We start from the raw sequence: 27,145 nt of genomic DNA on the forward strand, positions 1-27,145 counted from the left end.
AATCTCAGCCTATCCGTGTGCTCCAGTTCTTCCTCTGGGTCAGTCCATGCAAAATTGCCCAGGGACCTTTCTTAAAACAAAAGCTGTGGAAAAATATGTGAAGGAGAAACGCAGGCCTGTCCCTCAACAACTACTGTCAACAAAGGCACCTAAGTCAAATCTGTGCAAAAAATTTTGAATTTTGGCAAGCTTATCTACCGCACAGTTACTCCTTAAGGCCACGGTAGGAATTAAGATTTCATCCTTATTTTTACAATTTGAACAGAAATGGAACAGAAAGATGCTCTGTGATAAGAAAAAAAGGCTACAACCAGTGTTTATGTCTACAGTAGGAAGGAAGATATCTTGAGGATTAGCAGTATAGCAACAGTAGCAGTAGAAGAGGAAGAGAAACGCATGTTTAGGAAGGGCACTCTTGTCAGTGAGTCAATAGGAAGTGCTCGAGACTCCGAGGGAGAGGGCTGTGTAGGTTAGTCTGGCTGAAGGAATGTCTTCTCTTCCTGTGAAACGCAGCATTATGACACTGAATGATGATATCATTCATTCAGCTGGCCCCTCTGAGTCATTTATCATGGGAAATCTGAAGTTGACTGCATGTCTGTTTTTTCAGATGCCTTAAATACTTAATACAAATTAAGTATGCATTGCTGGGTCAATACCATATTCCTATTTAACAGGTGTTTTGTCTTTGTATGCATCTATGAGTATTGTCTCTCTTACGTGTTGTTCTCTGAAGTGAACTGTGAGTGTAAATTTGTCTCTGACAGCACTTCTCTGACTGGCTCTCTGGCACAGCCACTTGCTGATGAAACCTTAATCTGATTAACTGCAGGATATTTAGAGCTCCAAGTCCTGCGTTATCAAGGCTCATCTTGTCTTTGTGTGTCTACTCACCCAGAGAGATGAGCAAAGGGAGAGAAAGAGATTTGTGTAAGAAGGTTGAATTTTTAAATACTGTATGACTTTGCTAACATTCTTGCCCCCTGACTCCTCCTGTTGTTCTTAGCCAGGGGTAAAGAGCTTTATTCACACGGCGAGATGCACAGATGTATTATTGCACCGTTGTAATGGACTTTGTTGCTCTGTTGCTTTTAGCAAAGTCTGCCCACAGATTGACTTTCTCCTCCTCCATCCTGATCCTCCTACATGTCATCTGCTGCCTCTCCGGACTGTATATTCTCCACTCGCCCACAAACAGCACACAACACAAAAAGTGATGTTGTTTTTGTCTTCCTTCACTGAGATTTTATCCATTTTGCGCCTGCTGACATTCAGGAATATGCTAAAACAATACAAAAATAAATCTTTGTCTATGTTTGATGCCTTACAGTTATTTTCTGCAGAGGTATATTTTCATAACGTTCTCCTTGTGTTTGCAAAATATATCCCAAACAGTCCATTATTAGTTTTCCAGAGCGTATTTCCTGGAGTCCAACTCTCAAGTCAGCTGAGTCCCTCTAACCCCTGTTTATTCGCACACTTAATTCTAGCCGGACTCATCTGTGTTTTCCGTTTCCACCTGCCCACAAATCACTCTCATACATCACTATTTGACAAGGCGACAGGCTCTGCTGCACAGCAACTTGCAAGCGCACTCATATGGACCAGACAATAAGGAGAGGCTAGCACAGAGGGAGAAAAGGCACAGGAATACAAATGAATATTTTTATTTTGCCTGGAATGAGAATTATTTTGTCCTGTCAGTAGAATTATATATACAGTATACAGTAATACAGTATGTACCAACATTAGGCTGCTGGTGTCTTGATACTGAAACATATTTTCTTCTTTTTTGAGTATGTTTCAGGCAAATTCAGAGTATATTTATGATGATGCAGCCACAGCTAAATGAACTTTAAGTATACTGGTGGTATTACATATTGTACTCATTGTTTTTTTCTTTTTATAAAATTACTTAATAATCACGGCACTAATCGTATGCTTATGAAATCAAATCTGGCATGAATGCAATAGTGAGTTCAAAGTGATTTAAGTCCTAGGAGGTAGATATCTCCTGAAGTTGCATCATTCCTTTCAGCTGCATCTCAACAGCAGGTTTTGCTGATTCTAAAATTGGCACATAAAGAACACTTTACACTCTCCAATAACAGTATGCATGAGATAGTGGTTTTCATAGACATACTGTTTTTTTAAATCATGGCAGCAGGCAGTGACGTGAGTAAAAATGGGAAGTTTTGCCTGTTACTGTTCAGTGCAGCTGAACATATTGACCGGTGGCTTGTGAAAAAGTTGAGTCATGCCTTAAAATAAGGAAAACATATTTTTCCACAGTGGGCGGTGTAGGCACAGGCCTGCCATTTTACTGACACACTAACAGCCCACTTCAAACTGGCCAAACTCTGGTTTGCCAAGTGCTTGTTTTGCCAGTTAAAATAACACATTTGCTTTAGACTTTGTGCTTCCATTTTGTACATTTTTGGAGGGATCCCGGGAGGGACAGGAGACACTGAACTGCATGTCTGTGTACTGCATGGGACTGAGAGAGAGGAAACCACTGAACAAAATGTCACCATTCTTTCATAATATCTGGTTAAGTAGGATGAGATTCTTCCTAAAATTGCTGCTAACGCCCCTGAGATGCTCTTTAAGGACCCTTGAGGTCCCTGAACACTGCTTTGAGAGCCACTGTCTTAAATGACAATTCACTCTCCTCTGCTTGTGCGCAGATTAGGCACACACGCATACGCACCCGCCTCCTCAGAAACGACTCTCGGTTGGTCCATCACTCGGTCAGTCTTGATCCTCCCTTTTGCTGCTCGTGTGCGCGTGTGTGTGTGTATGAGTCTTGACTGGAGCTCTGGAGCTATTAGGACAACGACAATCACGATGATGACGAAAAAGACAACACAGAGAGGGCTTCAAGCATATGACCGTTACCGTCCCCAAATTGCCAAGTGCGGGATTTGTGTTTTCTGCGCGGACTGCAGAGATCCTTAACAACTTGTGAGGACAATCACGGCAGATGTTTTCTGTGGATATGTCATTTTACCCATAAATGGAGTTGCCACAAAGGGAAATCTGAGTTAAGGTATATCACGCTGTGTGGGGGACGTTGTGCGGACCCTGGTGTTGCGTAAAGCGCCCGTGCTGCCAGTTTTGGAGAGTTGGAAAGCGGAGTCCTGCTCTTTCAACACGATGAACAACTCAAACAATCAAAGGGTAAGGTTTGTTGTTGTGTCCAAATGTTTATTTTCCGAAAGATTTAGAGCACTTTAACTTTGAGCCGATATGGAAAATGTCACTTGCACAAGGTTACACGTCACACTCGAGGTTAATTCGTCACCGTTAAGTCACGTTGACTTACTATGATCCTCCAATGAGCCGCAGAGCAGCAGCTTTTGAGACGTCCGATTGGGTCCACATGATTGAAGCAAAGCTTCCCTGACCATAAATTTTGAACTCTGGAGATACGCAACTCTAGTAATGAAAAAAAGAAACAACTGGCATTTTAAATTTGCCTTGCTTATCTCACAAGTCTGAATTCCTGGTGTAAAATAATTAGCGCCTATTCTGCATTTGCAAGGTAAATGGTTTGAGGAATTTGGTTCACAGCTGATTAAGACAGCAGATTTTAAACATCACATTTTAATTTGCAGAGCTGGTTCATGCTGCTTTTTACCAACCACCATCTTTATCTTTTAAGTGGAAGATTAGGGGCTTAATAGATGAACAAGTTCTATAAGACACATTTATCAGAGTCAATTCTTTAATTAGTGTTAACTGAATTAAACGCACCTAGTGATTGGTTAAATAATTTACCCCACGACCTACAAGTTAATAACTTGTCCTAATAATCACAAAATGTTGAAATTGCATGATTTTTTTTAGAGGAGTTTGGTTACAGTATGATTCTTATTGTGTTTAATGTCTATTCTGGTGCTGTAGGTCATTCTTTTGTCATCAGGAAACACAACGTTACATTAACGTTACACATCTATGGGCATATTGACCAATTTAATAATAATGGCAACTAATGTACTTTGTTCATCAATAAACAGCTCTTTTAATGTCTCTCTCTGTGACAATGTGAGAACTGTGGGATATGACTGCAGTAATGACTTACATCTCCCAGTCATCAACCTTTCCCCTCTCTTGTGAATAACTCTTTCCTAAACGCCTCGAGTTGACAGCACAGTAAATCGCACTGACTTGAATGCTGCAATATATGAAAAAACATGTCAGAATACTTTGATTTTCATTATTTTTCCAAGAGCAATAAAAGATCAAATAAAAAATAACCTATGGTTTTCACATGAAAGCTGTTTGCCCCTCTGGATCGAGGAGAAGTGTGTAGCATGCACTCGTATTTCTATTTCCGGAAGCAGTTCACCATGCTTTCCACTGAAACAGCATGGCCAAACCTCATAAAAATATTTTAAAGAAAGGACATCAAAGAATATTTTCCTCATCATGTTGTCCCCTTTAGAGCGGTGGCTAGAGAGCCTGAGCTTGTATGACAGGCAGTCATTCTGGTTTCTTGCTTTGAGTACATTTGACTGGCAGACTGGTAGCTCTGACCTCTTCCTATAATAAACTCTTCTATAGTTCACATAAACTCTATCCACACACAGATTAACCAAACAACTGGCTGCACCTCTGTCTGTTGATTGCTTTCACTCTTCTTAATGACAGGCTGCTTCCTGATGCATGAGAGAGGGAGGGAGTTACACATTTTTGCCTCATGTTGATTTAAAAGGTCACCTGCATCAGCATTGGTCAGGAATTGAAAGAGCAGAACAAATGTGGTCTTTCCAATCCTGGGATGTTGCCTGCGCCTATGTGTGTGGCTGTATCCATGTGTATGTGCAGATACAGTGCATAGAAAGATCAAAGCATGTGGTGTGTGTTCATTTTGTCCCTACTACTGTTACAACCACAGCCGTCTCTGATCATTAGTGGTTAAAGGTCACTGATGTGCCAGAGCATCTACTCTGTGTGTTACCATACAGCATCCAGTCTGCAATGACATGGTGCTCTTTGCTGCACACTACAAGTCTGGGCTTGTTCATTACATACTGCAGATAAATGGACTTTGCTGTTAAATGCATTCCTACTGGGGCTTTTCTATGCGTTTGCAATTCTATAAGCGGGGGAAAAAAGTCAGCATCTTGTGTCAGTTCAATGGCCATGGAATCCTCCGGCCCTTGTCTTACAATCAATAACCACTTACTGCAGAGAAGCTGCAGCCAAGTCTCTGTCCACCCAGCTTTCTGTCTCTCCTCTGCTTATATCTGCCTCTCTCTCCCTTCTCTTCCCTCCCCAGCCTTCATTCACCTCTGCAGTCACGTGCATATGTTTTTTTTTTCCCTCTCTGTGCTGCTGTGTGTCTGCAGTAGAGGTCATTCTGCTTTTTCTGCTGATATTGTCCATTACTTTTTCCCAGCAGGAGGCTGTTGGGACTGAGATAGGTAGGACTTCCTTAGCTTGAGAAACACATAACTCTACATACCATACGTAATGACAGCAGCTGTGCAAGAGTATTTGTGTTTGTGTGTGTGTGTGTGTGTGTGTGTGTGTGTGTGTGTGTGTGTGTGTGTGTGTGTGGGGGGGTCTTGAGCCAGTTGTCTTAAGAATAGTGTGAAAAATGAGCCACTTCCACCCTGCTCCTCCACAATATTGCCTCTCCGCCCACCCAATTATAGATCTTTTAACTGCAACTTATTCATATACACTCTTTCTTTCTCTGGGGGTTTCTTACTTTCTCGCAGTGTCTCTTAGTCAGCTCCTCCAGCTTTGGTTTCTGGCCTCATGAGTCAAACACAAACTAAACTAAGCCCCTACGACAATGTCCCTAACATTCCATGGCAGGGCCCTCTTAGCAATGTTCTGTCCTATTTCCCCATCTCCTTTTAGAAGCAAGTGTTGTGGTAGGCGGAGTGGCAGAGCCCGCAATAGGTTTGTCCTGAGCGCCTCAGCACCAAATGAAAAGAGAGTGACAGACAAACGTGGGCCGATTTGACAGATAGGGTAGGTGTGGTAAGACATATCTGTGTATTATTAGTATGATGTACAGGATACAGTAATGGTCTGGCTCGATGATGCTGATGAAGTAGATTGGGATTGGAGTGATGGACAAACAGAAGACAGGCAGGTAAACAGACAGCCAGAATGACAATTAGAGAGGAGTGATGACCTGGTGTTGCTCAGGGAGATTGTGAAGGGATTGATGGTCATGAAGGAGAGAGCTCAGTCCTACAGACAGATAATCAGACAAGCGGCTAATGCAGAGCTGCTGGCAGCGGATAACAATCAGACCCGGTCCACATCTATCTGTCATGTGTATCTGAGTTAGCAGATGCTGAGCTGTCAGTCATCACAAAGCTGTTTGACAGGCTGTATAATACCTGCTACCTGTTGTCTGCGTTTTCCTTCGTTATACACCGGATCTGCACTGCCAATCCATGATTAGGTTATGTTTGTTTAGCAAAATTGCTCTTATCTTGCTGATATGAGCGGAGCTACCAAAAGCATTCACAGACACGCACACTCTTGATCTTCAGAAATCTAACATAATGGATAATCCATCTAGGCTACCCTTTATCCTGCTCCAGTGTCCCTCTGATGAAATGCTGGCATGGCCATATAGAATCAATAATAATTATATCAAAGGCACAGCGTTACAATGCCTCAAATACACACACACACACACACACACACACACACACACACACACACACACACACACACACACACACACACACACACACACACACACTTTCACTGCATACATCATGCTGCTTATATGATACATTAGTGTGGAGCAGGGACTGCAAAGAATGTTAAAGGGGTGCCGTGCACACTGACTCCTTTGCAATTTGCTGCTGTCACTATGAAACATGTTTAGCCGCATTTATTTATCTCTTCGGTGTCTCTGTTCATTTGTTGATTGACTGCAGTAAAGCTTTCATGAATGCTACCACACTGAACAGTCAGTGTCTGTGTTCTCTGTTCTGTATTTGCTCCACAGTGGAAAAAACTTGACTAGTATGGGTCAGCTCTTATATTTTTAGATCAATTTGGCTAATACCATTTTTTTGAAAGCATATTTAACCCCTTGGAATTAGTATTTTCAGAAGCAAAAACTATGTTTACTCTGTTGCCATACTTATTACATTTCTGGGTGGAAAAGCTCTTTAAAACAGATTTTAAACCTAGAAGGGAGAGTGAACCTCTCTCCTGTCAAACAGAATTAAATTAATGTGCTTTACTGACTGTGGCTTGGACCATGGAGGAGCCACCATCACTACTGCGTGCAGATTCACTCCAGGCAAAAACAGGCATTTGATATTTATTAAAAGGCCATTATTGGTTCAATATATTGATCTCACCTTAATGAAAGCACATTAGAATATTGTTGTGTGCATTATTTATCTATCCTGCTCTTATGGATGTTTGTTTTACTAATTCCCTCACAGTGCAGTCAGAGACAAATCGGATTTAATCTGTCTGCCTGCCTGTGCTGCATTTACATGTCTGCAGATAGAGGTTGTGCACTGTACTGTTGTAGCTGAATAAATATTATGTCTAATTAGTACTACTGCCATATACCGTAACGTCCTGTTTCCAAAGCCTCTCCCAAGTAACAAGTATAATAAAACTCCTCTCTTAATTTAGGCATCTTCCTCACAGCTTTCAAGACTTCAGTGATAAAACCTTTCATCAAGAAATCAGACCCAAACAACTACAGGGCCATTTCTAATCTACCTTTCCTTGGTAAACCTTTAGAGAAAATAGTTTTAATCAATTACTTGTTCATCTAACCAACAACAGCATTTTAGAGAAGCTCCAATCTGGTTATCAAGCAAACCACAGCACAGAGACAGTCCTACTGAAAGTTGTAAATGACATGAGATTTAAATGTGGCTGTCCTTCTTCTCTTAGACCTCAGAGCGGCATATGATACATTTAACAATGACATTTTATTTGACGGACTTGAGAAATGGACAGGACTATCTGACTGTGTTTTAGCTTGGTTTCAGCCTCATGTAACTGGCAGGCAGTCAGACTAGGTGTTTATGTATCAGAGACTCATGGTATTGAATATGGTATTCCTCAAGGAAGCATGCTCGGCCCAGTTTTGTTTCATTATATATGCTACCACTTGGAAACATTCTTAATCAACACCACACCAATTAAAATTGTCATGCACAATTGTACATTTCTGTCTCATCAAATGATCCCAATTCACTGCATGCTCTCATTGCCTATCTCACTGATGTAATGTATGAATGGATAAATACTTTTGAAAAGATTAGATTCAATTATCTTAATTGGACCTAAAGGAGCAAGTAAATAAAATGCACCCAATGCTGACTGAGCAAATAGATTAAAATACTGTCTATTGTTTTAAGCTTGCTATGTTTGTATGAAAGATGTTATAAAAATAAAGCTGAGTTGAGTTGAGTAGTATTTGCATGTGCAGTATTATTGTGCAGACGCACGCTAGAATAAATGAGTGTGTAGGAGTTTAAAGTTTTACTCTAGTTTGTGTGTGTTTATGTTAATACAATGTCGGCTGGATCCCCCAATCTGTTAAAGACGTTCTGGAGGGCAGAGATAAGAGCCATGCACACACACACACAAACACACACACATACACACACACACACACTTTTTGCAATTAATTATATTCTCTCTCTTGTTCTTCCCACTTCTCAATCTCAGTTGCCCTTATCAGTCTCCTTGCCTTCCCCAACTAATTTTCTCACTGTCTCTCACTGTACTGACACACACACACACACACACACACACACACACACACACACACACACACACACACACACACACACACACACACACACACACACACACACACACACACACACACACACACACACGTCTTTGTGTGTGTCCAAGGGTTAATATGGCCCATTAGTAACCAGAGCAGGCTGTAAGTGCTGTAAAGTGGCAGAAGGGTGAAACCACAGTGACAGACTCTGGAACTTTGAGTGGAGCTCACCTTACATGCATTCCAAATGACATTAATATGACCATTAATCAAGGCAATGAAAAAAAAAAAGTTCTATCTTATGATAGCAGTATACCTCAAGTCTTTGCTTTTAATTCGGGGTGACTATTAATTAGTCATACCGCAGGGCTGTAAAGCTGTACTTTTGAATAATGCATTGTACAATTTTTCAGTTTGTGATAAATACAAATACTGTATTTTCTGAAACCATTAAACTATTAAAATGTAAAATAAGCAGTTTTCATCAGCATATATAACATACACACACACAAACACACATAACCTCCAGTCATGCCTCATCTGTCCCTTTCTTTGTCATTTCACCCCGAGGGCAGTGCTGAGGGTCAATTTAGTGATATTCAAATTTGCTTTAACTCCACTCTGAAGTCCTGCAGCTTCATGAATATTATAATAAACCACATTTACTTCAAGGCTCCCGCTGGTCGATAGTGATACAAAGACACACACAGACACACAGCTTCAACACAACACATCTGCTGCGCAGTCATTGTGTCTCTGGCTTATACACCTTCATGTTGGACAAAAGCCTCACCGCCCCACCAACAGATCTCACGTGGGGGCACCACATGTGGTTATATATACACATGTGACCATATAGTCTAAATAAGGCAGCAGTAGCAAAAGTGATGAATAATAGAGGGTGATAAAAGCAGCTTAAACTACAGAGCCCCTGGTTAGAAATGGGGCTTAGGGAGAGTACACAGAATGAAAGACAGAGACAGAGAAAATGACTACATTTACATGGGTCACTTTTGATAAGACAAAGTTTTTAAAAAAGAGAGAAAAGTTGACACAAACAGTATAGATATAGTATATGATGGACTAGAGCTGGGCAATATATTGATACTATATCGATATCATGATATGAGACTAGATATCGTTTTAGATTTTGGATATCGTAATATCGCGATATGTCATCAGAGTTGTCTTTTCCTGGTTTTAAATGCTGCATTACAGTAAAATATGTAATTTTCTGAACTTACCAGACTGTTCTAGCTGTTCTGTTGTGTACCTTTTACCCACTTTGTCATTATATCCACATTACTGATGATTATTTACCAAAAATTTCAAGCATGAAAAGCACCAACAGCCATCTCTACAATATTGTTGCAATATCGATATTGAGGTATTTGGTCTAAAATATCGTGATATTTGATTTTGTCCATATTGCCCAGACCTATGATGGACCATCTGTGTACTTTTAGGGTATTTGTCTTGCTTGTGATACTGCCAGTCACATTACTATTGACATCACTGGAAATTACATGTTTTTATTCAGTATAAATAAAAACAAGTTGGGTACAGATGGATATCTATACTTATATACATATGATGAATGATGGATGCCACTTTCTTAAAAGTAGTTGCCAGTGTTGCCAACACAACACCAACAAAAACTTCATCCTCCACATCAATCCTTCACTCAAGTTGGGAAAACAACAATGTGTCGATTTGCTATCACCATCTGGTAAACACAGTGCTTGATTGTGTAAGGTTGTTTATGGAAAGTTGATCACATGACAATCATATGTAAGCATCTTATAAAAGCTCTATTTGGCCCATCTGTTCAAGAGTGTTTAGAGAGTGCTTTTAGCCCTCTATCATGTGGATAGAAACTGAGGAGAAATGTCCCTATTCAAACTGTATGGTGATTGAACTGTTAGGATTCAACTGCACCTCTGAGTGTATATGTATAGAAAAGAGAGCTGAGGTAAAATACAACAGGAGAGTTTGGCAGGCTTAAGTGCTAGTTAGGCCGGCTGAGCTAGTTAGCACTGATTTCCTCATCCTGATTCAGACAAGGATGAAAGCCTGGGATTACTGAGACTGTGTGTGTATGTGTCACAGAAATGGTGTCAGGCTGTTGAAAATGTTAATCAGCAGGGGGTTTGGGTGTGCTTATTTGCAAAAGTCAACTAATTAGAGATTTACAAATGTGTTACAGTGTGTTGCACAGCAAGTGTTAGGATGGGGATTGTGTGAGTTTGTAGCTGGCCACCCCTCACCCCACTATAGATGGTAGAAAAGGAGCTTAATGCTACGGGACCCAGCAGGGATGCCACTCTCTTTCAGTAGACAGTGACACTGTGACCTCTTGCACTCCACATCCTCCCTTTGTCCCTTTAGCTATTTGTCATCTGCCATTTGTCCCTATTCTCCCACACTAGTCACAATGAAGTCTGTCACACCAGATCCCATAGATCATACATACTTTCTATACATCTTATTGTTGATTGAAAGGTCACCTAATACCATATGTTTAAAGAGGAACTCTATTAAGTGTGTTTCTTCTGTCGACGTTCAACCTGCTTCTGTCAATTAATTTTGCAAAAACAGTGATGTGACCAAATGTTAATGTAGTCATTTCAATACAAGATTTGTGCATTTTTCATTTATCCATGCTATGTCAAGGTGCTTTTGCAAGTCACATGGAGAAAACTGAAAACATGCAACCTAAAGGACTTTTGAAAAACACTACGTCAACAATCACGATATTCTTGACACAGGCAAAAATGTGAATGAGATAGAGAACATCTTTTTAGACATTTGGCCTGCCAGCCTAGAAAACCTGCAGAGATGGAAGCCATGGCTTGTCATTGTGTCCTACTCCCCTCAGTGCCTCCCCCCTTCCTGTCCCGCATGTTTACCAGAGGTGTGAGGCAACTTGTCACACAGAGAACTGTCAGTCAACATGACACTTGCACACACACTGAATTTGTTTGGAGACTCAGATGAAATTATTTTCTGTGTTTTTCTTTTTAGAAAGTTTAGTTTTTTTACTTTGAGAAAGTGTGGTGCCATATGAACTGCCTAGGCCTTCACAGCCATATCATCTTTAGTAATAAGTGACATGGCCAACTTCCGTTCACAGCGCAACGCCTCTCTTCAAACAGTAATTTGATGTGTTAGAAAAAGAACAGGCTGTAATGATATGAAAAAATTCCGGCGCAGAGTGGATTACAATGTCACATCCGTACTCTTTAGCTTTATGTGTATCTTTTAATGTGATTAAATCCCCTTTACCACATCTCCCCACTTAGGGATGTACTAGCAGAGTGCTCTCATTTAGAGAGATCACAGCAGTGTTTGATCAGTGGCTTAGAAAGACCTGCTTCATACCCATTCCTTCCTAAACCCTTTTCTCCATTCTCTGCATGGGCTTTTGGCTTACAGGAAAAGCTGGCTAATCAGGTAATAATACAGTATCAACTTGTATAATAGTCAGTTGCTGTGTCCCTGCCTGCAGGGCACAACACTTTCTGTGCTAGAAAAGTTCACTGAGGAGATTACAGTATTGCTGTGTGTGTGTTTCTTAATTCATTAATTGCCTTTCACAGTCCCCAGACAGTCAGGTCTGCCAATTACTGTCATTAGGGTATGTCTATTACCGTATGATTGGAAGAGGAAGCTGCTCGGTGGCACGTTTGGTTCCCTTTTGGTCCCTGACCCTCTCAGAAGCTGTGAAAGCTGCTATCTTAACTTTAAAGCTGTGAAACATCAAACAAATATGGCAAAAATACTCAAAGGCAGAATTATTACCATCACATTTCTTGCAAATAGATTTTGTGAGCATTCTGATTCAGTACTTCCTTCAACATTTTGCACACTGCTCGGAACTTTGAGATATACAATACATTTTGATTTTACCATTTTGGGATTCAGCTCTACCACTCCAAGAGGATTTATAATGCAGTTTACATCTGAACATAGCATTATTTTCTCCCCCTGGTCCTCTTAGATGTGAGATGGAAGAAGAGCACGTGGGGGTCCTGTTGTTATTAGTGTTTTTGTGGTGTTGTTACTCATAATAAACTACCCTGCAGGTTCAATGTGTAGCTCTTTTCCAGCCCACAGTTATTTATGACTCTATGCTCTGGAACTTGCACCTAGTGTTGCATAAATCTATACTCTGCAGGCCTGTTGTTTGTTATATGCTGTGGGACCACACACACAGTTATACAGTAGATATATTAACACACACACAGGTGTAATCACACTTCCTTGTATTATTATCTATGCATCGCCTTCAAATGGGTCTGCAGTTTGGTTTGCCTGCCTGCTGCTTCTCCCGGTTCCCACTGTGCTACTATATGATAATGCAGACGCTGTGTATTATGTTGAGTGTTCACAGCCGTGTAAGAGCCATCAAGCTTTAGTGTGCCTATAAATTGTTGAAGTGATCACTGCTTGGCAGACTCTAAGCTCCCTGTGCTCTTCTGTAGCTCTAAACAAATTTGTTTTATAGCTTGAAATTTACTCCAGTGTTGCTCCTCATAGGGCCAGCAGCCAAAAAATACAAATGCACTTGCAAATTAAAGTGCACACACACAACTAGTATGGGCTGATTCGCTTGCATGCACACATATTCAGTTGCTTCCTGTATCTATATAAAACATTATTTAGTACACAAAACATATAAAATGTATCTCTTTAGCATTTTCTGCTGTGCCCCCCCCCCCTGTGCCAGGACCCAGCTGCATTATAACACTCTGCCTTTTGTGTGAGAACAGCTGGCTGCAAAGTCATTTGAACACACACGCGCACACACAGGCACGATGTGCACGAGCACTCGCGCAGATACACACATTTTCCCATGCACACAGAGCTGAAACAGTCTCTATTGTCGTTGAATAATTGAATGCATAAGCTGTCGGGAGGGGGGAGAGTTCACAGTGTTCCAGCTTTAAGAGCAAGTACTGTTGAAACTTTATAGAGATCACGCCAATGATGACATCAGCATGTTGGCACCTATAGACTGGGGGACACAGGTGCTTTGTGCCATATGAGAAGGCCCTAGCAGTGTGTGTGTGTGTGTGTGTGTGTGTGTGTGTGTGTGTGTGTGTGTGTGTGTGTGTGTGTGTGTGTGTGTGTGTGTGTGTGTGTGTGTGTGTGTGTGTGTGTGAAGTGTGTGTTGGCGCTGATCAGGCATGGACTGTTATGTAGCTGGCTTTTCTGTCGTAAAAGGCTAATGCAAACACTCCACCCAGTTACTGTTTCTGTGCCCACTCTCCCTGCCCCAACCCCCTCTGTCTTCCATGACCAGTATGAAACCAGTTCCCTCCACTGTTTTCTGTTCTTTACCCTGTTGGCATTCCAGCAGCATGTGCAGTCTGAAACACTGGAAGGGACGTTGTGGGTGAATGGATCATTGTTTTTGAGTACTTTGGGTTTTTCGTTCTGTTGTTTGTTTTTTGTTTTCTCCAAATCTGACTCCAGGCTATGTCTTCTGTAAATCATTATGCATTTCTGTAATGCTTATATGTGTCTCTCTGCATGACAGTGACATGTGTTGTCACTTACAGTCTGCTTAAACGCCTTTTTCTCTGAGATCCTAGCAGCCCCTCCCTTTCCATCCACACTCTGCCAGCTCTTTCTTTCTCCATCTTTCTTCCCTTACTTCTGCCTTAATTCTCATTTTCCTACTCTCTCATTCTCAGCTCTTCTTCAGCTAATTTGTCATTGATTTTTTCCCCCTCCTGTCATCATTCCTCTTTCACACTTTATTGCACTCTCAACTCCTCCCTACATCTTTAACTGCAACTGTGCTCTGGGTGTGGGAGAGGAAAAGGGTGAGCAAGAGGGAGAGTAGCGGAAGAGGGTGGAGAGGAAGGCGAGACGCATAGTTGTGGCTGGTTAATTGAAAGCCAGCAGTTTGGTCAGTAAAGTCCCAATATGGGAGTGGTCAAGAATTTGCAATTCTTGGTTTGCATATGTGTGTCTGTGGAAAAAGAATCAGGGCACATTTGTTGTCAATCTTTGTGTCTCTAGCCATAAAGATTGACAGATTATGTGTGAGCAAGCTTGTGTATTTTTTTTCTACATTTCTGTTTTGTGTGAATAAGTGAACAAGACTTTTGCCTTTTGGTCTGAGTGTGCTTCAGTCCTGCGGTCATTATACTCCACTGTTGAACTCTCCCCTCTTGCTTTTCTACCAGCCTCTTTCGTACTGTGTCCATCCAACTCTTGTGGGTTTTCAGTCAGCTGTGGCATCTTGTTTGTTCAAAAAAATGACCTTAGAAAAGACAAGCTGGGATGTATAATGGGTTAGAGGAGCCTTTAACTTTAGAGAGTGAAGGTACTTCTGAATTCTCTCCTCCTGCACTGTAGATAGCTCTGACCTCTGACATCCTTATGGAGGAGGACAAGCAGAAGAACAGTTTTTCTATAGGTATGAATATTAATGTTAGATGGCTGTGCACCTGTATCTGACTGTGCAGGACATTACTGTGCATGTGTTAGCACTGTAATCTACAGTTAGGCTAGTGGCTTTGTTTAGATGAATTCAGTTGTTGATATTTTTTAAAAATGGGGATAATGGTCCACATTTTCAGGCAGTCTCTCCTTGAAAGCATTCATAGTGTTGCACTTAGCTGTTCACATTAGAAATGACAGAAATAGTTGTGAAAACTGAAATAACCCTGACTACTTCCTCACCTCCACATTCTTAACCAATTGCTGCGTGAAGTGGCTGTGAATGTCAAATTGTTGGTTTCAAAAGTTATATACACTTACCTTCCAGGATGGCTGCTAGCATGGCTAAAAAGCTGTAAGTTGACTTCTGAAATGAGTATTTAATGATGCAAATGTGCTCTCTGCTTTTGGCTCCACAATGAATTTCAGAATAATTAACATAAGTAATTTTGTACAGTAATTTAAACACTAGTATATAACTTCTGTGTCTCCCCTCTGCAACCTCAATCCCCAGTTGTTTTAAATTAATATAGTTCTGCTGTACAAACAAATCACAACATGTTGTTTCTTGAGGGTTTTAATGCCCATTCTGTTAAACCGAACCCCATGGACTAATTCCATGCTGTAACTGCAGCCGTCTGGTCTTGTCAGGGATAGAGGTCAGAGGTCAAGGGTCAGCGATCTGAACAGGAAAGCCTACTCATGCAGAACAACACATCGTAAACAAACCATTACACACCATCTGCAGCGGCGTCAAATCCCCAACCAGCGTCTGTGTGTTAGTGTTTCTGTGATCACACCCACAGACACACAAGTGAGGATCAACACACACGGCCAGACGGGGACAGAGAGGTGACAGGGGAAGTGACCATCTGGTATCTACTGAGGAATTAAATTACCTGCTGAAAGGTTACAGTGGCATTATGCATATACTGTTTACGTCATACAATGAGGCCTTCAAAATGTATCATGTTGTTAGACGCAAATCTTCATTTAATATTTCAGTGTTTTTTGAAAAATGTATTTGTCACCTTGTGGAACATTTGGACAGTGATCAGACTACCAACCCTGCAATCAATGGCCAACCTGCTCTACAATCTTTATGATTTCACACAGAAACTTATGAATTAAATGTTGCAAAAGTAATCGGTTAATGTAAGTTCTGCTATAACTCTCTGAGTAAATTGGCGTAATGTCATTTTGAAGTTTCCTGTCTTTAGCCGTTAGTGTAACTGTGAAGTTTTGGAGAGACACACTTGTCGTTATGTGCCCTCGGTTTGTTCCCGCCTGGGAAAAAAAGGCACTTTCTCTCCCAATTATTTCTATGCCTGCTCATTTACAGAGCGTTATGCTTCATTACCTTGGGAGAAGATTTGCTCATAAAGAACCCTCCACCATCTTTCTTCTTTTTGTAGAATCTTTGTTTCTTCATTGCCTGGTTGCCACCTCTTTTTTGCCATCCCTTTTGCTTTTTGTCATAATGCGTCATCATTATTACAAGCCCAAACCTCCTACTTGTCTTCCTAACCATTCCTTCATTGCTTCTCATCCCCTTATTCTATACTCTTTCTTGCAGTCCCTTTTTTCTTTTGTTCTATACAGTTTACTCCCTTTCTCTGCAACTGCTTCGCAAGCTCCACCCAGGCCTTTTTTGCCTTTTCGACTCATATCTCCTTTTTTTCACTCCCCCTCTCTTCTCCTCAAGTCCCCCATTGTTTTCTTTGACAGTGCCAGCCCTCCTCAGTGTATCTGCTTGATACTCTACATGCACTGCATCCCTGTCGCCGATCCACCCTTCCTTCACCCTCTATCTGGCTGCAATTCCACACTGCCACCATCACAGACAGGCAGCCTTTCTGGCACTGCCCACCGGTCTAACACCTGCCACTTTGAAGACACTGTGCGTGTGTGTTCGGTGTGTGTGTGTGTGTGTGTGTGTGTGTGTGTGTGTGTGTGTGTGTGTGTGTGTTTGTCTGTGTGAAAGATCATAAGAAGAAAATTAGTTTATCATCCTTTCTAGACATGTTGTCCTGCCTGTTGTTGTCTGTTTGTACGCTGTGTTGTTTGATGGCTTTACCCTATTATTTCCTTGAGTGCTTATAACAGGTTGTTGCACTCAGTTAGCCTGACATACTCCCAGACACATAGATTAGAGTTAGAATTAGGCTGCTTGTCTTCTATTCTGAGATCCCCTGAAGGAGAAGCCTGTTAATTTAGCTGCTATAAATACAGGACCTCCTCCTAGCAGGTCACTCTTAAGACCGACTGCATGGAACTGGACTGTGGTATCTTTATATATATATATATATATATATATATATATATATATATATATATGTGTGTGTGTGTGTGTGTGTGTGTTTGTATGCGTGTGTATGCATGTGTGTGCATTCCTTCAAAGTTGACTCGCCAGCCTCGGAGGCAGTGATGCGTGGAGCATGGTTTGTGGTGCCACCATTGACAAGGACATTTGGACACAGCCTGAGCTGGGCTTTCTCTCTTTTCTCTGTATATCATAGATTCCATTTTTTGCCCTTTTGTCAACAAACGTATTAATTGCTCGATATATAAAATGTCAAAAACAAGAAATGATTATGATGATGATAATGAAACATTTTCATTATTTTTACATTTCATTCATTTCATGAATCAAGTATTAACTAGAGTTTCACAATTCTTTTTTATCCAAAGTCAATTTGCAGTGATATAAAATCATGTTCTCATTGATCAAGTAATGAATGTATCAAATCATTTTTTCAAGCACTGAATCTTGTGTGTCTTCCTTAGAGGTACTAAGATTCATGTATTAAAGATGTATATTCTACAAACAGAAATACTTTTATGCCTCTGTACCAGTGACAGCCGTGTCCAAAGGCATTATGTTGTCAGGTTGTCTGTCAATCAGTCCGCATGTCCATCTCATACTTGTGAAAGTGACATCTCAGGAACACCTTGAGGGAATGTCTTCAAATTTGGCACAAAAGTCCACTTGGACTTGAGGATGAACTAATTAGAATTTTGTGGTCAAAGGTTAAGATCACTGTGACCTCACAAAACACATTTTTGGCTGTAACTCAAGAATTCATATGCTATTTATGACAAAGTTTCACAGTCTTTAAGTGAAGACGGCATGTTTCTTACTGGAAATTATTCACTGGACAGATATAGATGTAAACTGCAACTGCAAGGTGGTATTTCTGGTTTTGCCAGGGGGTTGATAGTTCAAAGCTTCAAACGTTCTTTTCTTGAAATCATTTTACAACAACACCTTAGTGGTACCTAGTGCAAAAAAAATCAAAAACATAAATGCAAGTTTGGGTGTGTCTCCTCTGTTTTCCCTCTATTCTCAGTTAAAATTACTCACTCTCTCTCTCTTTCCAAAAAGCAGACACTTAGATAAAAGAAAACCACATCAACTCTCATACACAAACAACTTAAATTCTCTATTTGTCCCTCTTAGACATCCAGTAGTTAACTGCTATCTATGTTTGTATTGTTGCTCTAAATTCCTTTCTTTTGCAGTCAAGAGGACTGTAATTGTTTCTTAGTCAGTGAAAGTGTTTATTTAATCACAAGTATATTTATGTAGCTACAGTACATTGTGCTAAACATATCCAGTGAGTTTCGACTTTGTGAGCTCTACTGATTATTATCTTCATCAGTATAAATACACTCGATCATACTGTGTCTGATAGTTATTCACTCGGGCAGAGTTTGTAAGGAGAAATCTGCAAATAATCACCTCCGTCCTTCTAATGTCAGTACATGTTATTGTAGCTGGTGATACTGTAATGCATGTCAGACAGGGTTTTAATGTTGTAGTGGTTTGGTAGAGGGAGTATATTTTGATCTTATGTATGATTTACAGCTGTTAGTGTAGCTTTCACCACCATGCAGAACCAGTGTGGTTGCATCCTAAGAAGCAAGTTATTTTTTCCGATACAGTGGTTAATCGAGAATTGCATGAAACCTCATTTTGAAGGGCGCTACATCCAGGCAAGTGTCTGTATCCAAATGTGTGTCCAAACCGCATTCATTCCTCTCCCGCTGAACCTCTTTCGAACATAGTGTGGGGCTCATGCAAGGAGAGAAACAGGTAGAAAGGAGGAATGGGTGCAGAAAAGAAAGAAAAGCCGATTGAGGACAGTGAAGTGGAACGGAGTGTGAGCGAAGGCGCAAGAAAATGAGCAGGGAAAGTATAAAAGCTTAAATCAAAGGAATAAAAAATTCATAAGAATCAGGCAGAGAGAAAGCGAGAGAGAGAAGATAAATGAGAAATATCAGAGTAGAGGAGGGGAAGGTGCATTTATCAGGCAGGGAGTGGGGTGGGGAAGAAGGGCAAAGGGAGCATTAGAGAATATTTGTGGGTAGAGTGTGAGCTTGCTAATGTATCACAGAAGAGGACAAGCATGCGTACAACCCTACACACACATTCTCTTGCAGATAGCCAGATGAATCACGCTGTTTATTAGTTCATTCATTAATTTATAACACCAGGTAAACACAGTGTTTTCCTAATTTGTTTAACCAGTCCTCTAAAGACATCTTTACTGATCAATAAGTAATTGATGTGCAAATGATTCAGAGGTGTTGTAGTTGGAAATAAAATGCTGCCACCAACACTCAGGGTCAGCCCGGCTTTGTTTTTACTTGATTCCTGGATTGTTTTGTGTTGCCCCTCATCCCTCTCACCTTATATGTTAGTTCTTCCCCCTTCTGTCTACTCTCTGTCCTCTGTCTGTTTTAAAGTTCATGTATCCAGTATTTCTGTTTTGCTGACAGAGAGAATTGGGACTTAGGGATTTGTTTTACCTCTGGACAGCATCACCTCTCTCCCAGGAGGAGAGAACCAGACAGTTTGGGATTCAGGAACCTTTACTGTCTGCACGTATTTATGTGTTTGTATTCATGCATGCATACGTAAGTGTCTTATTAATCAGACAGGATGGCTGTCTTTGATATGGGATGCAATGGAAATTAGTTTATATGGCCTTAACTATACAATAGACTTAAAACAGCAATGCTTGACAAATAGGTAGTGTGTGCAAAGTCCCCTTGTCCTGGCCTTACTTTTACGAGGAACACAACGCAAGCCCCTATGACCTAAATCATTACATTTTAGGGTTATGACTTGGTTTAAGATTAAAGCATGGTTAGGGTAGGGTTAGAATAGGCAAGTAGTAGTAGTAGTAGTAGTAGTTTGTGTTTGTGTGTGCATGTGTTGGTGTATCTGGGGTTTCTCAGTCAGGCTACAGATGTTCAGTGTTTGACAGCTTAATTCCTTATTCTTACACTTGAGATGTGTTGCTCTCTCTCTCTCTATATGTGTGTGTGTGTGTGTGTGTGTGTGGTGATTAAGTTTGCACTAAATGATTCAGCATCTACGTGTCTGCTCAGTGGGGGGTGGGCTCTGTGGTGAGAGGGCAAAAGGCAATGTGCTTGAATATTGTCTGTGCCAACACTCACATACACCAGTGAACACTCTGAAGTGCTTTCAGAGACACACGTCACTAATGTATCCACAAGAGAGCTTAAATCTACAGCAGACAGTCACTCTCTTGTTTAATCTCACTTCCATATCAATATTTCACCTGTTCTTGCCAAAAATGCCCCTCTTCGTATGACTATCAGAGAAGTCATGCCTGTTATTTACTTTTCAGAAGTGTAATTATCTGTCATTAAATACTGGATGTCCCACCTTACACTCTTTTTTCCCCTCTCTCCACTATTTCCTTGCAGGACAGTGACATTCAGAAAAAAATCGACCATGAGATCCGGATGCGCGATGGAGCCTGCAAACTGCTGGCTGCCTGCTCACAGAGAGACCAGGCTTTGGAGGCAGCGAAGAGCCTGCAAACCTGCAGCACCCGTATCATGGCCTACATGTCAGAGCTGCAGAGGATGAAGGAAGCTCAGGTCATGCAGAAGGTAACACGGAGGTCGTCAGATGCGGGACCGATGGACGACAGACTCCCATGCAAAGGAAAAGTGGCCATCTCAGGCAAGTTACAAATATTAGTGCATGTTTATGAAAAGGCCATACCTTGAAGAATTACTGAAAAGCAATTGTTCAAAAGACTGCAATAAGAAAGAAAAAAGACAAGAATCTCTGCCATCCCTTTAGCGTTATAGTTAAATGCAGAGCTCGTCAGGCACAAGCTGAGATCCAGCTTCCTCTCTCTCCCTATTAGAGGATGTTTGATTCTCTGTTTATTGACCGCAGTGAACGTGGTGACTTGCAGATGCTGCCCATCACAAAATGAAAGAGGACAGTCAGATGAATGATTATGAAACTGCTCTGTTTGTCTCATGGACACATGGCAGAGATAATTCACGCCAGGGAGCATGACAGTAGGGGTGACATGTTGTTGTTGTTGTTGTTGTAGTTGTCATTTTATTAGGTTTGTGAATGTAAAGAAATAAATATTAATGAGTTGAGGGGCTGGGATCATGTGTGTTTGTGAATTGAGGTTCATGTGGGTACTTTCTGTATTCCTGGTACCCAGCTGGAGAGCATGCAAAACACACACACATGCAAAACACACACACACACACACACACACACACACACACACACACACACACGCACACACACACACACACACACACACACAGAGACTCAGACACACACATATCAGTTGGACAATTAACATTTTTGTGGTCTAATCCCCTACCTAATGTCTTTACAGATCTTCGTATCCCTCTCATGTGGAAAGACACAGAGTACTTCAAGAACAAAGGAGGTGAGGAGCCACTTCTGTATGTGTGCGAAGAATTCCATTGGTAGTTTATTAATGTTTTATGGCTGTAGTATTTATTAATGAGCCATATCTGAAGGAAGTGGTACGTGGTTATCAAATGTGCAATTCAAAATCTGAACTTGTGTGAAAGCCTTGTATAATCAGAGGAGTGAGTATGGGATTCCTTCTGACTACAGAACAAAAATCACCTTTATCATTGGCCAGAGGGTGAAACACAGATGTGGACTTTAAGTTTCATATTTAAAAAATATGCTGACCAAGGAAACTCACTGAACTCTGCAGACAGACAATACAGCATGGCATTTTTATACAGGGTACATAGCACAGTTCCTGGAGCTGATCATTACAATCTGTTGCAGCTTTCCAGATTTCTCTGTATTTTACAGGAACTGATTTTTTTTTCTTTTTTTAGACATGAGAAACTCCTGGCAGCACAACCTGACCCACTGCCTAGTCCTTTTGGCTTTGCCTCCTGTGTCTGCAAAGCAGCAGTGCTCAGGCACTGAACTGGGTCATTATTAGTAGGACAAAGAATACTATAAGGGGAAAACAAATGAAATGCATTTAAGGAACTTCTCTAGTATTTTGTGCTGTGAACTGGGTCATATTTAAATGTTTTTACGTCTCTGAATCCAACAGCGCACTGATAATACAACAGCATATAATCTTAAGATTGACTTTTGGCTATCCCTCCTCCTCTTGATAGAGTCAATGTGGGTTAACTCACATGCAGTCATTATAGAAGTCTCAGTGCTCATTCTCTCCCCTGGCAACATGAATAGTATTAATCTGCATGACCTGTGCATATAAATGAACTCAGGAGACAGGTAGTAGACTCTTAACAAAGCTTAATGAGGCTGTTAGTCAAGGTCATTAAGCACACTGAGACATAAACTGAGCCCAAGAGGCATGGGGGAGGTAAAGCATGCTTTTCTCTCACATATCCACTCATATTTTAAAGTAAAGTGTTGAGCTCATACTTGGAATAATAAGTTTGAATATTTAGTGTCAATGTGAGGTTGACAGGGAAGCGCATAAGGAGGAACAGACCTCCTCTTTCATCCTTGTCAGTTGTAACCTTCAATTCTTATGCAAAGTGGCAAAATGATCATCTGAATTACAAGGGAAGAAAAAGTAGTCGACCAGCAACACCCTAGATATGATTCCATACTTATGGATATGATGGTTTTGCCTCTTGACAGATTTTCTAAATTTCCCATATTAATTAAGAAGATTTCCCCCAAAAGAATGTTACAGTTTCTATACAATGCATTTGTGTTCCCTGAGATATTTTTTTATAATACATATAGGAGGCAAAGGATTGTTATGCAGCTCTGATTGACTGCTGCACCATTATAGATATTGTGCTTTGGTTTCAACCACAAAACAGCTAATAGTGCTTCATAGGAATTCTTAGCACAGCTGGCCATTGAGATTGCTCTTAACTACTCAGGTCATATGTCCTCTCTTGCCCTGAAGTAATGCAGCAGAATCAAAGCTGAGGTGGTGTTTAACAGATATTGTTTTTCTTTGTTACACTAAATTTCTTTTTTTCTGTTCTGTTGTTTTTTTTCTCTGTCCTCTTTTGCCCTGCCTGTTCACCTTTTCCTTTGTAGAACTACATCGATGTGCAGTGTTCTGCCTTCTGCAGCTGGGAGGAGAGATCTTTGACACAGATATGGTGATAGTGGACCGGACACTGACCGATATTTGCTTTGACAACACCATCGTATTGTAAGTGGACTCTATAACCACAAAGCAACATAATCTTTCATTGTTAAAGAAAACACATACTTGTGACCGGTAGTCATAGTCATCATTTGTGTGTCCTTTCGTAGTAGTGAAGCCAGCCCAGGTTTTGAGCTGCGTGTTGAGCTGTACAGCTGCTGCTCGGAGGATGACTACTCTGCAGGCAGCACACCCAGGAAACTAGCCAGCAAGCTGAGCTCCTCACTGGGTCGATCAGCTGGGAAGAAACTCCGGGCAGCCATGGAGCCAGGGCCATGCAGTCCTGTGAGCAACGGGGGGGCTGCTCCCCTTCTGCTTCCAGTTCCCTCTGTACCGTAAGTTTGCTTTGAAATATGAACTAGTTTACACTTTATACCAGATAGATAAAGAACAGAGCGAGAATAGAGAGAAAAGTAACATGTTTGAGAGATAACATGCATGCTATAAAACATCAAATAATTTCTGCCCACTCTCTTGACAGGGGCCCCAAGTACCACCTCTTAGCTCATACCACCCTGTCACTGTCACACGTCCAAGACAGCTTTCGCACACATGACCTCACCATCTCAGGCAACGGTGAGTGGCAGCCTCCATCAATCTGTCTCCTCACCATCCTTCTCTTTTCTCTGCCAAATCAGCCATCTGTCTGGTTTTTTTTAGCAGTCTCCCACTTATCACTGTCTTCCGTCTCCTCCCTGCATTCTAATCAACCATCTTCCCCCACCCCCTCCTCCTTCTCCTCTTCCTCCTTCCCCTTCCTGTCTGTCCTCTCATGTTCTCTGACAGACAGCCATTGTCAAGGTCACAGTAATAAAAGGCTGTGCTAGTGATGCGACTGCTGTGTAAAGCTGTAATGATGTGGGCTAACAAGGGTCCAGACCCTCAGACAGACAGGCCCCTAGTGTTTTATTCATTGGCCCTTCAGACTGCTGTAAAGTTGCATTGCTGCACTTCATGACAGTCCCTGCAGCTGCCAGTCTTTTACACCCCAGTGGCGTGTATTATGGGTTAAAGGGGGGCACTGTAATGTTAGGATGAAGTGTGTGTGTGTGTGTGTGCGCGTGTGTGTGTGTGCGCGCGCGTGTGTGTGTGTGTGTGTGTGTGTGTGTGTGTGTGTGTGTGTGTGTGTGTGTGTGTGTAGAATCATGAGAATAATGTTTGTGTGTGAATTTTGAATGCCTTGGGATTTTTTTGATTTATTAATGTTGTTTATTTTTCCTCATCCATCTCCCCTTATAGAAGAGTGTTCGTATTGGCTGCCGCTCTATGGCAGTATGTGTTGCCGCCTTGCAGCTCAGCCTCACTGTATGACCCAACAGATGATCAGTGGATGTTTGAAAGTTAAGGTAAGTTGGGAGATGTGTGTAGTGTCTGGGACTATTTCTCTCAATATTTGTTTGGCTTTTGCCCTGATTTATTTCTCTGCTTTTCTCCCCCTCCACTTCTCCTTTCCCATCTTATGTTGCCAACTCTTGATGTGTTTTTTTATATCGTTTTCTCTTCGCTCAACTGATCTCTCATTCTACCTCACAGCAGCTGGGAGCTGACCCTCAGAGTTGGACAAAAGTGTATGCTGTTCTGAAAGGAACAAGCCTTTCCTGCTTCCACCGGCAAGAAGATGTGGAGGCCAATGTTGAGCCAGCTTTCACCATTGCCATCAACAAGGTCAGCAAAGGAGTCGTAAAAAATGGAAATACTATCTGAAATGAAGTAAAAAGCTCCATCTCCAGAGATTGATCCACCTGTACAGAACACATATAGTTGTGTATTTTTTGGTAACACCTTAGGCATCAACAGACTAGATATTAAGGAAGTGACCTTGTGGATTGCTGCCAGTTTCAATCTTCAGCCAAATGGTGGATTCTGAGCCAGAAAAATAAAATAAAATAAGTAAGACATGACTTCTTCAAGTAACTATTGTAAATGTGCCCTTGAGCAAGGCACTGTTCCCTCAGTTGCCTCAGTAGAGCTGCTCAGAGCATGTATGTCTGGATTAAAAGCTTAAAAGATTTAAAAACTGAGTCTCTCCAGTATCATCTCAAGTCTTTCCAAACACAATAAGACAAAGCAGTCTGCCCCATCCAATCAGAAATCAGATTTCTCTCATCCTCCTATTTTTCCAGGCAAAAAAGTGAGTTGATGCCTATGGGGCTTCTCATTCTTTCCGTAGTGACTCATTCAGTCTTTTGTAGCCTCTGACCCTTAACACACAGCTGACCTGGAGCTAAGTCAGTCAGATCAGGCCTGCATGATACTTTGTCAGCTGTCTAAAGAGAAGGGAAAGGGGAGAGCAGTGTGACAAATTGATGAGTGGAACAACACTGCCATCTAGTGGTTGTGAACATATTTGAACACAATTGGAGTAGAGCAAGAAGGTGGGAATTGGGAGTCTGCACCTTTTGTTGGATAATTGCTGAAGGGGAATGGTTTGGAAGAGGACTAATTAGTAGCTTTATTAGTGAGGGCTTATTGTCAGTGGGGACTTAGAATTACAACTGCTATAATGATCACTTGTTGCAGCACACGGTTTTGTTCATCCAGGAGTAATGGCATTCATCCCTGATTGTAGTCATTTTTTGGCAGATGATTGTATTCTTTGTCCCTCCCATTTTTCAGGAGACCAGAATACGTGCGTCAGAGAAAGACCTTCACAGTAAAGTTCAGAATATCTGTATCAGTAATCAGTACGGAGGTGAGGAGGTCACACACACGCTAACAACAGACAGCCGCGAGGACACGCACCGGTGGATGGAGGCCTTTTGGCAACATTTCTATGACATGAGTAAGTACTTGCTATGCTATATCACAGGAAGTGTGTTTGATTTACAACCACTACATACTCATAAATAATAAGAGGTGCAAGGACATGTAGTATTTTGTAATATACGTCTTGGTTCGTTGAAGATGACAGTTTGTCTCCAACATACAGGCCAATGGAAGCAGTGCTGTGATGACTTAATGAAAATTGAGCTGCCATCACCTAGGAAACCAGCCCCTGTCACACCAAAACAGGGTTCGCTATATCATGAAATGGGTAAGACCTCTCTCTGATTTTAACACTATGTAATTAACATTCTAGATATAATTAAAGAACATTTTAGCAACAGCTAGAGAACGCAGGGAAAGAACACTAAAGAAATGTCTTGCATTGCATGTGACTGTTTGCAGCTTTGATTCCTCGTGTCTTTGCGCATGAGAGATGCTGTCACAATTAAAATTTCCTCTCCGATATCTCAAACTCACACTCTGCTTTACTTCTCTGCACGGTAGATAGAATGGGTCTTATCTCTGACACGCTGACTCACTCTCTGTCTTCTGTTTCTCTGTTCCTCTTTGTCCTTTTCAATTTTCCTTGTGTGTCCTAAATCCATCACTCCTTGGCTTTGTCCCTTTTGTCCTTCTTTATTATTTCCTGTATCCTCTTACATTATTCATGATCATCACTACATTTTTC

At 41.3% G+C, this 27,145-nt stretch overlaps 1 protein-coding gene across 2 annotated transcripts in view; it reads left to right on the forward strand.

Moving 5' to 3' along the window:
• Positions 1-27,145, forward strand: part of rtkna (rhotekin a) — a 58,250-nt gene that overhangs the window by 27,620 nt on the left and 3,485 nt on the right. For both annotated transcript variants that reach the window (XM_062417489.1, XM_062417490.1), the window contains exons 2-10: positions 20,942-21,203; positions 21,892-21,945; positions 23,580-23,697; positions 23,802-24,026; positions 24,173-24,267; positions 24,931-25,037; positions 25,225-25,356; positions 26,308-26,473; positions 26,621-26,725. In XM_062417489.1, the coding sequence (XP_062273473.1) occupies positions 20,942-21,203; positions 21,892-21,945; positions 23,580-23,697; positions 23,802-24,026; positions 24,173-24,267; positions 24,931-25,037; positions 25,225-25,356; positions 26,308-26,473; positions 26,621-26,725 (1,264 nt within the window). The remainder of the gene's footprint in view (positions 1-20,941; positions 21,204-21,891; positions 21,946-23,579; positions 23,698-23,801; positions 24,027-24,172; positions 24,268-24,930; positions 25,038-25,224; positions 25,357-26,307; positions 26,474-26,620; positions 26,726-27,145) is intronic.

This window comes from Scomber scombrus, chromosome 4 (genome assembly GCF_963691925.1).
Source record: "Scomber scombrus chromosome 4, fScoSco1.1, whole genome shotgun sequence".
Taxonomy (NCBI): domain Eukaryota; kingdom Metazoa; phylum Chordata; class Actinopteri; order Scombriformes; family Scombridae; genus Scomber; species Scomber scombrus.